Source organism: Engraulis encrasicolus, chromosome 1, assembly GCF_034702125.1.
Source record: "Engraulis encrasicolus isolate BLACKSEA-1 chromosome 1, IST_EnEncr_1.0, whole genome shotgun sequence".
In the NCBI taxonomy this organism is placed as follows: Eukaryota; Metazoa; Chordata; class Actinopteri; order Clupeiformes; family Engraulidae; genus Engraulis; species Engraulis encrasicolus.
Window position 1 is genome coordinate 30,296,396 of NC_085857.1, and position 10,000 is coordinate 30,306,395.

At 45.4% G+C, this 10,000-nt stretch overlaps 1 protein-coding gene across 1 annotated transcript in view; it reads right to left on the reverse strand.

Annotated features, from left to right (window-relative positions):
* Positions 1 to 10,000, reverse strand: part of LOC134456950 (VPS10 domain-containing receptor SorCS3-like) — a 243,702-nt gene that overhangs the window by 109,212 nt on the left and 124,490 nt on the right. The window contains exons 3-4 of the mRNA XM_063208628.1: positions 9,312 to 9,411; positions 1 to 4 (exon numbers count right to left, since the gene is read on the reverse strand). The exon at positions 1 to 4 is cut by the window's left edge and continues 155 nt beyond it. Coding sequence (XP_063064698.1) covers positions 1 to 4; positions 9,312 to 9,411 — 104 coding nt within the window. The remainder of the gene's footprint in view (positions 5 to 9,311; positions 9,412 to 10,000) is intronic.

Genomic DNA, 10,000 nt, shown 5'->3' on the forward strand with positions numbered 1-10,000 from the left:
GTATCTGAATCGGAAAGAAAAGTAAAGAAAAGACAGAAAAGTAAAAAAGTTAAAACATTTTAACAAAGTGTGAGAGAAGGAAATCATAGAGATAGATAGAAGGCGTAAGTGAATTACGTACATAGAGATAAAGACAGAAAGTGAAAGAGATAGAATTTGCAAAAAATAAAAACCTTGTCGTACGTGTCACAGAAAGCAAAGGTGAGAGACAGAGACAAACAGAGACCATGCGCTGTTTATAAATAGCCAAGTTTTTTGATAAAGAAACATGTTTCTTCCCTCTGTTTTCCGAAATATCTTTGTTCACACCATCGTCGAATCTGCATAAATGCACTGCCTAGAGATGTCATGAATACCGTACGTTATGGCTATGCCCGACAATGAGAAAGCCATTCAAGATTTTTTTCTGTTTATATGCAAACCTCAAACAGGAGATTTCAAAAATCATTTGAAGCAAGAGAGAAAGAAAAGAGAAAGAGAGAGGGTTGAGGAAAGAAAAGGTTACATTTGCGAGAGAAAAAAAGATCACTTCAGTTACTGGAGTGCTTCAGTAGCGAACAAAATGTCTTGCATGATATGAAAAAAATAGCTAAGATTGACTCATTTTCCAGCCATTAGTCTTCCCACTGCAGTGCAAAGTCTGGTGCTATGTTTCCTCTGTGTATAAGACCCGTATCGTAAGTTACCACTAAGAGCCCTGTTAGCATCTCTCTCTCTCTCTCTCTCTCTCTCTCTCTCTCTCTCTCTCTCTCTCTCTCTCTCTCTCTCTCTCTCTCTCTCTCCTCCTCCTCCTCTCTCTCTCTCTCTCTCTCTCTCTCTCTCTCTCTCTCTCTCTCTCTCTCTCTCTCTCTCTCTCTCTCTCCCCAGTGGCGTAACAATTGCACTCAGGGCAAAACAGTGATAGGGCCCCACACATGACCTTCCAAGCTCATGTTAGACTAATGCTTGAACTGGCCTTGCCCCAGGGCAGACTCCTGACATGATGTTTAGTTTAGTTTAGTTTAGTTTGTGTGTGTGTGTTTGTGTGTGTGTGTGTACTCGTTATTTACTCTTTATGATAAAAAAAATTAAAAAAAACTAACCCTCTTTGCAACTGCACTTGTTGTTCTGTATATCTCCTGTGCACTTTGTATTTGCTTGTGATGTTGGCTTGATTATGTCCTCTTTTGAAAGTCGCTTTGGTTATAAAGCGTCTGCCAAATGCAATGTAATGTAATGTAATGTAATGTTAGGGCCCCCAACACCAACACAAAGAGGGCCCTGGGACAAATGCCCTACTCATCACCCCTCCCTATAGATCCCCCCCTCTCTCTAAATGAGATGAGTCTCAGTTTCACTATCTGACTTTGGCCTTTATAACTTGTCTGAAAATTGCTAAGCTAACCAAAAGCCTTTTAGTAAGTGGACAGCAGATACAAGTGAAGATATAAAGTGCTTATGGGGGCAAAGTGCTGCCATCAGCACCACCACACACACGCACACACATACACAAGCACGCACACACACACGTGCATACGCACGCACACGCACAGATGCACGGACCCAAGCACAGAAAATACACTCACACACACATACACGTGCACACAAACACACACACACACACACACACACACACACACACACACACACACACACACACACACACACACACACACACACACACACACACACACACACACACACACACACACACACACACACACACACACAGCCTAATGTTGATGGTGGTTATCCTCTGCGGGTTTGATTATGTAAGGCTCTGGCCAGTTCTATCTCAGTGCTTGATGGGAGATTTCACTGCAACCAACTATCCAACTGTATGTGGCATGGTGGCTTTCGTATGACAACTTAGACCCTAAGGTGCATTACAGTAAGTCTTAGAGCAATGCATTCACCAAAGATCCGCTCATTGGTGGAACAGCTAGATTGCACCGACAACCTTTATAGATGTTCACATCATTATAAAAACTAGCATCAGCAAGGGATGGGGTTAGGGTGTTTCACAAGGCCACCGACTGTGCCTTCTATATAATCAAATTTTGACTACATGACATTTATATTGTTTTTGAAATACATGTACATAGTAAAAGAATATGAAACCCTGACAGATTACACATTGTGTATTGGAAATAGATTGGATATTAGAGAGAGAGATAAACTAATAAATGTCATGACATTTATGCAACACACTATGCATTTTTATCCAGTCAGTACACTTCAACAAAATTGCATTGAATGCCTCTTTATTTGATTCATGCATATGTATTTTTCTACAGTGTCATCGTGTCTTTCTCGTAAGCACAGCCATATACATCTCCACTAAAGATTATTACTTTCACAATAGTCCTATTTGTTCTCTGCATTTCTTTTTTTGTATCGTATTCATTTTGAGCTTTCAACACTCCACAATAATTGCATTTTTTTAGAACGACTAGGGGGAAAAGATCATTGGTCAAGGCACTTCAGTTGATTGAATTAGTAAATCAATGTCCGTCGTTTTGAACAAAAGTCTTCTGGGTGGCAGTCTAGCAGAGCGTTTCTTTTTGCTACCCTTGTAGATCCTAATGGTGACTTGTGGTGTGTGTGTGTGTGTGCGTGTGTGTGTGTGTGTGTGTGTGTGTGTGTGTGTGTGTGTGTGTGTGTGTGTGTGTGTGTGTGTGTGTGTGTGTGTGTGTGTGTGTGTGTGTGTGTGTGTGTGTGTGTGTGTGTGTGTGTGTGTGTGTGTGTTTGCATGCTTGCATGTACATGTGTGAGTGTGTGCGTGTGTGTGTGTGCATGCATATGCCTACGGGCATGTGTGAGTCTTGGGCAGTGTGTGCTTGGGGCTCTTCTGAATGCTGGTCGAGTCCCTGTTGCTTACCAGGACATCCATGACAGCTTGCCACTGCTTTTGTTGCTGCTGCCAGCCTGTTGAAGAAGGTAGGTCTGCACGCTGCGGAATATGCTCCAAAAATAAAGTTTATCGAATTAAAACAGCAACGTTTCGGTCACCCTGGATCTTCGACAGGCATGCCTGATGAGGATCCAGGGGAATCGAAACGTTGCTGTTTCAGTTCAATAAACTTTATTTCTTGGAGCGTATTCCGCAGCATGCAGACCTACCTTCTTCAACTGTCTGTCACTTTTGTCTGGCACCTGCAACAAGTGACTTTGGATGTGCGCACCGCACCCTACCCAAAACGCCTGCTGCTCCCAGCCTCCCACGGCTGCTGGTCCTATGACCACTAGCACTACACTCTAGTCTCCCCGCTCCTAATCCGGATTTGAATTGGAAAAACAGCAGCGAGTGCATTTGTCACTGACAGAAATACAGCCCCTTCCCCTTTCCTGACACAGGTTTAACTGTGGATCCTCCCTGGTGATGATTTAGATTCATAGTCTTTCATTAGGAGCCAATACACAGACTCTGGATTTCAGTGGCGGAACAATTGTCCACAGGGCCCCAGGGCAAGACACTTGTAGGGCCCCACCATACGGTAGGGCCCTGCCAAGGTCAGAATAGGGCCCTCAAGACCAATACAGGAGGGCCCTGGGCCCCGGGGCAAATGCCTTGCTTGCCCTCCCTCTGCCCCCGTTGGATTCCTTGCTAGCCATTTCCCCCCTCAACCACCACTCTCCTCTGTCTGTCTGTCTGTCTGTCTGTCTGTCTGTCTGTCTGTCTGTATTATCTCTCTCTGTCTCTCTGTCTCTCTGTCTCTCTCTCTCTCTCTCTCTCTCTCTCTCTCTCTGTCTCTCTGTCTCTCTCTCTCTCTCTCTCTCTCTCTCTCTCTCACACACACACACACACACACACACACACACACACACACACACACACGGTATGGAGATATGGCAGTCAGTTATAAATGACAAGACAAGAAGAAGTGGGCTATATGGAAATCACCAAGTGTGTGTGTGTGTGTGTGTGTGTGTGTGTGTGTGTGTGTGTGTGTGTGTGTGTGTGTGTGTGTGTGTGTGTGTGTGTGTGTGTGTGTGTGTGTGTGTGTGTGTGTGTGTGTGTGTGTGTGTGTGTGTGTGTGTTTCCCCTACTTTAAGGGCCCTATTAAGCACTGTCCACCGAATACAATTCAGGCACAATCTTCTTCTGTTTCAGTGTGTCCAACACCTTTTTACCAGAGATGGCCTTTACTGTTGAAATGCTGTGTTGTTTTCTAGATATGTCTTGTAGATATGCCTTTGAACGGCTATGTACAGTCGATGCAATACATTTTATTTAGTTACAGCTAAGTAGTTGAAGTGTTCTGGCTAGGTCTCAGTGTTAAAAGACTTTACAGTTTGTGTTATGAACACACACAACACGCACAAACACACACACACGCACTCGCACACGCACACGCACAGGCACACACACTAACCACACCTGCAGTGCAGATCTGTCAGGGGACTAATACAATTCAGTTTTCTTTTTGTTTATTCTTCCTCTCTCTCCTTTCTTTCTTTTGAGTAATGGATTTGCATTGGCCTGTGGAACAGATGGAGATTCCATTACCAGAGTGTTCCGCGCTTGGCTTTTGAGATATCTATCTTACTACTGTTGCTCTGTAACTTTTCCCTTGACGTGACATATTTCCAGAGCCACACAGGAGCATGCATGCACGCACGCACGCACGCACACACACACACACAGACACACACACACACACACACACACACACACACACACACACACACACACACACACACACACACACACACACACACACACACACACACACACACACACACACACACACACACACACACACACACACACACACACACACACACACACACACAGTTAATGCATTCACACTTGAGCTGGCCTGTATGCCACTCTGAAATTGGGGTCCATGGGAAGCAGGGTTGCCAATTTTTTAGCAAACACCTGTGTGGATGATTTAAACTGGGCAAGGCCCTGAGCTATGGGCTGACTCATAGGAGTGTGAATAATGGATGCCACACATTTCTGGCAACCACAACCACACGCATACACAGAGAACTAACACAAGCTTCATCTATACTGTATATCTGCAGACACAAACACACGCATTGTAGCATGCACACAATCACATGCGCACACCTTCACACGTTTGTGAAATTAGCCAACTTAAACTGCCTTAACTGGCTTTAACTGCCAATGCACAAGCAAGGAGTACCTAACGCGGAATTCCAATTGGTTACTCACTTACTCACATCGCTCAAAGTTAAAATATTTTAAACTCGGAATCCGCCCACATCGCATCGCTTGTACACTCCTCGCCTACTCGCTGGAACACATTGATGTTCTATTGACTTCACCCGCTGACTGAGTAACTAGTAGCGAATAGCGATGTGTGTGAACGAGGCTTTAGGGAGGCTATCACACCCATCTCAACACCGCATCACAACCCAAACATCATCTACTCCGGTATCCAAACCACGTCCCCATCTAATCCAGCCACCCACCCAGGCAGGCCGTGGGGCTGTCCCATTCCCCCTGGTGAAGCTATCAAGCCTGACATAAACAATAGGAGCAGGACGGCTCCCTCTGCAAATTAATCATGTCAGCTGGGATCAATTGTGCCCTATCAGTAGCAGAGGGGGATGTGGACGAGATACAAATCACCCTCTTGCTGTCTCTCTTTCTCTCTCATGAGCAAGCGCTCTCTGTCTGTTCTGTCTCTCCATTTCTCTCTCTCTCTCGCTCTCTCTCTCTGTCTCTCTCTCTCTCTGTCTCTCTCTCTTTCTCTCTCTCTGTTGTTCTGTCTCTACATTTCTCTCTCTCTCTCTGTGTCTCTGTCTCTGTCTGTCTCCCCCCCTCTCTCTCTCTCTCTCTCTCTCTCTCTCTCTTACCCCCCCCCCCCCCCCCCCCCCCTCTCTCTCTCTCTCTCTCTCCCCCTCCCTCCCTCTCTCTCTATCTCTCTCCCCTGTTGTTTGCGGCTGGGGGTGATGTAATGGGTTCTGTGTATTTCCCAATATCAGACATCTCACCATGTGCTGGATGGTGAGTTAAGAGGTTTGTGGGTAGCAAACAGCAAGGAGTGGGTGGTGGGATGTAAGGGCAGGAGGTTGGGGGGTGGGGGGGGTGTGGATAGTAAGGATAGACCAATACATCGGCCGATTCGCATGTGGTTTGGCCGATCCCATTTTATGTCCAGTATTCTGACAGTATGGCCATTTGTTTTTAGAAAACTGACAATCTGTAAAATTCACTCACTTTGCAATGAGAATGATGATCAAGCTAGGCTATTTACTGTCACCAGTTAAATAAATATTTATTTTTAACTTGAGACCTGGATTATTTGTTATTTTTAATACTTTTTTTTACCCATATCAGCCCCAAATTGCGGTCATTAAAAAACCTGCATCGGTCGAACCTTAGTGGACAGCAATGTTTAGGGGTAGGTGTTGGTGAGTGGTTGCAATGGTCTTTTGCAATATTGTGATTCTTGTCAGCCGCTTCATTAGTAATGGCGGGAGGGAAATGTCACGACTATCATTCAAGTCTGTGGCTGGGTGCCGAACTAAAGGTTATCCATGTACACCACCACTCCCTCTCCCCCCTATAACCCCACTGGTCAGGGGGGCAGCACTCAACAAATACCAGCCCATTAGACTTCATTCATCTCCTACTGTTTGTGCATTCACATGCACGCATGCACCTACGTACGCATGTACCTATGTGCGCATGCACGCACGGACACACGCGCACGCCAACACACACACACACACACACACACACACACACACACACACACACACACACACACACACACACACACACACACACACACACACACACACACACACACACACACACACACACACACACACACACACACAAAGTATATAGTCAGTGTGTGTCTACATAATTATTTTCCTTTTGGAGCCTTTCATTTCCTATGGAGCTGTCCCAAAATAAATCTTACAAGATGAATTAACTTTGAGAAACAGCTGTTTGGAGTCAAGGTTATAACATCTCATCAGCCATTGTGATGCTACTCCAACAAAGTGTTAGCCTACAGGTATATCCAGCTTCTTTGCAGTGCACAAGTCAACAACTTAGTAAGGGAACAAGAAAACAAGGGAGCAAGTAAAGACGGCTAAATCTTTGAGCAGGGGCACCGCCAGAGATTTTGGGACCCATGAAAGATTCAAATTTTGGGCCCCCTTAAGGGCCCCTGTCAGTGCTGTACTTGGGCCTTTAGAATCTGTAACACCTTTCCCCCCCTGGCGGCAACCATGTCCTTGAGACCATTGAGCAGGAGCGGAGTTATAGGGGGGTGAGCAAGGCATTTGCCCATCAGCCCATGGCCCTCACGTATTCGTGGTGAGGGTCCTATATGAGCTTGGCAGCAGGCTTGTACGAAATTCCGAATGGAAAGAATTTCAATTCAAAATAATGACATAATACGAACAGTAGGTGGTGACATTACCTTGAATTTCTTTGAATTTAAGCTACACCACCCATTGAAAGTACATACAACACCACCACCTAGTGTTCGTATTGTGGCATTACTTTGAATTGAAATTCTTTCCATTCGGAATTTCTTACAAGCCTGCTTGGCAGTCCATATGCGAGGCCCTGTCTGCAATTGTTCTGCCACTGCTCTTGATCAAGACATACAACGGAAAGGATTATAAGTGGCATTTGTACTATATTCTAACACTCTTTCTTGACAAATGCTTCTTTGGAGCTGCAGCTAATTTGGCAAGGTGTTTCTGAGTAGCAGAGTTCATGGAGAGAGTGAATTTTAAACAGGATTGTTTTTACTACAGCTGTTAGGTTCTTACCTGAAAGTAGTAGGCCTAGTGTCTCTAAACATAAGCTCTACTTCATGAGAGGATCAAGAATAAAAAAAGTAAGTTCTGCTCTCAGAAAAGATGAAGCAACTTTCAGATCAATGTCTCCAATGAACCGGTAAAAGAATAATCATGAATAAATCTAAATGAAAATGGTGTCATTTGAAACTGATGAGGAAAGCACAAAAGCTGCAGAATTTTCTTTAAAAATTCACACACGGCTCACTGCAGTGCATTGAAGTCTATCGCTTGCTTTATCTCCATCAGAAATCCCCCAGGACAGTTACACACAGGGAGACACCTTTTTTCTCGTTCTTTTATATTCAAAAAGCTGTGATAAAAGCTGTGATGGCACAGCACAAATGTTAAGGACAAAATGTCAGAACAGCTTTTAAGTAGGAGCCTGGACCCTATAGAGTCAGCCAGTCTCACACCACGCACAGCTCTCAGCTCACAGCAACACATCATTTCAACTACTTTGCTGGACTACGCACTTCCAAGGATGGATTACTGCAAGGGCCTACCGGGCCCAGGCCCAGGGGCCCAAGAATCCAGAGGGCCCTGAAGCCCAATCCTCTAAATTTACATTCTCATGTTGTGTAAAATCACACTTTTAACAACTCTATTTTCACATATTTTCAGGGGGAAAACACCTGAATGCCCAACAATATAGGGTCTCTAACATCTGGAGGGGGCCCTTTCTTGTTGTCTGGCCCAGGGGCCCATGGAGTCATGATCCGTCCCTGCGCACTTCAGCATTTTTTGTATATCATTCTGTGTTGGATATTTGAGTCTGTTTCGGGTGCAGAGAGATAAAGAAAAGAAAAAAAAATAGAGAGAGAGAGGGGGGGAGAGGGAGAGAGAGAGAGAGAGAGAGAGAGAGAGAGAGAGAGGGTGTGTGTGTGTGTGTGTGAGAGAGAGAGAGAGAGAGAGAGAGAGAGAGAGAGAGAGAGAGAGAGAGAGAGAGCGTGTGTTTTGTCTGCTCAGTATCCGTGTTGAAGAGATGGAGGTAAAAGGTGCCTTCCCCATACACTACATCGCTACTCCCTACCTGCCTGGACACTGAGATACTGAGCTGTACTCTCCAGTGTCCTGCCTCTCCTCTCTGCCTGCTGTCTCATTAACCTGTAGGGCACTGGGTGGATTAAGCATGCACGCACACACCTACATGCGCACACACACACATGCACGCGCGCACACACACACACACACACACACACACACACACACACACACACACACACACACACACACACACACACACACACACACACACACACACACACACACACACACACACACACACGCACACACACACAAAGACAGACTCTCTCTCTCTCTCTCTCTCTCTTTCTCTCTCTCACGCACACACACAGAAAAAATCTCATCATCAAGTTGAACCTACTTGGGAAAAACATCCCGCCTGCATGGCTACTACCTTTAAGCTCTCTCTCTCTCTCTCTCTCTCTCTCTCTCTCTCTCTCTCTCTCTCTCTCTCTCTCTCGTAATGAGTTAATTAAAATGCATAAATGAATGAAATAAACGCTCACCTTTCTCTTGTTCATGGGGCAAACGTACAGATAGCTGAGAACTGTCTTCGTTCCAACTCTGTCGTTCAGTTTCTCATAGGTTGTTCCATAATCTGTTGACCTGTAATGATAAAAAAACATAGCACACTTTATTGTGAGTATCTATTTCCTATACATGATTTGCTAAGTTGAAGACTGAGTGTGCAAATCCGTTTGGGTTGAGTGTGTGTGTGTGTGTGTGTGTGTGTGTGTGTGTGTGTGTGTGTGTGTGTACACAAATTACACCATTTGCATTTGGACTTACATTCCCAAAAAGAATTGCATTTACGCCTCAACTGTGCAAGGGGGCAGCCCCCAATGGCGCAGGGTACCTCAGTCTTGGAGGAAGATGGCAGAGAGCACTGCTTAATTACTCCGCCCACCAACCTGGCGGATCGGGAGTCGAACCAAACCTTTGGGCTACAAGTCTGACGCCCTAACTGTTTACCCATGACTGCCCTGAAGAGGCAGACTGCCCTGAAGAGGCTGGATGTGCAAGCAGTTGTCAGGAGTGTTCAGATGGTAAGTGAAGGCAGAAGAAAAAGAGAAGATAGAGAGAGTGGGGTGCACAGCTGGCTGGGTGGAGTGGGTTGTGCTGAAAGGGTGCAGGGAATGTAATGCTTGGGGAGGTGTAACTGAGATGTTCCTGCGCAGTCCACCACTCGGGGACT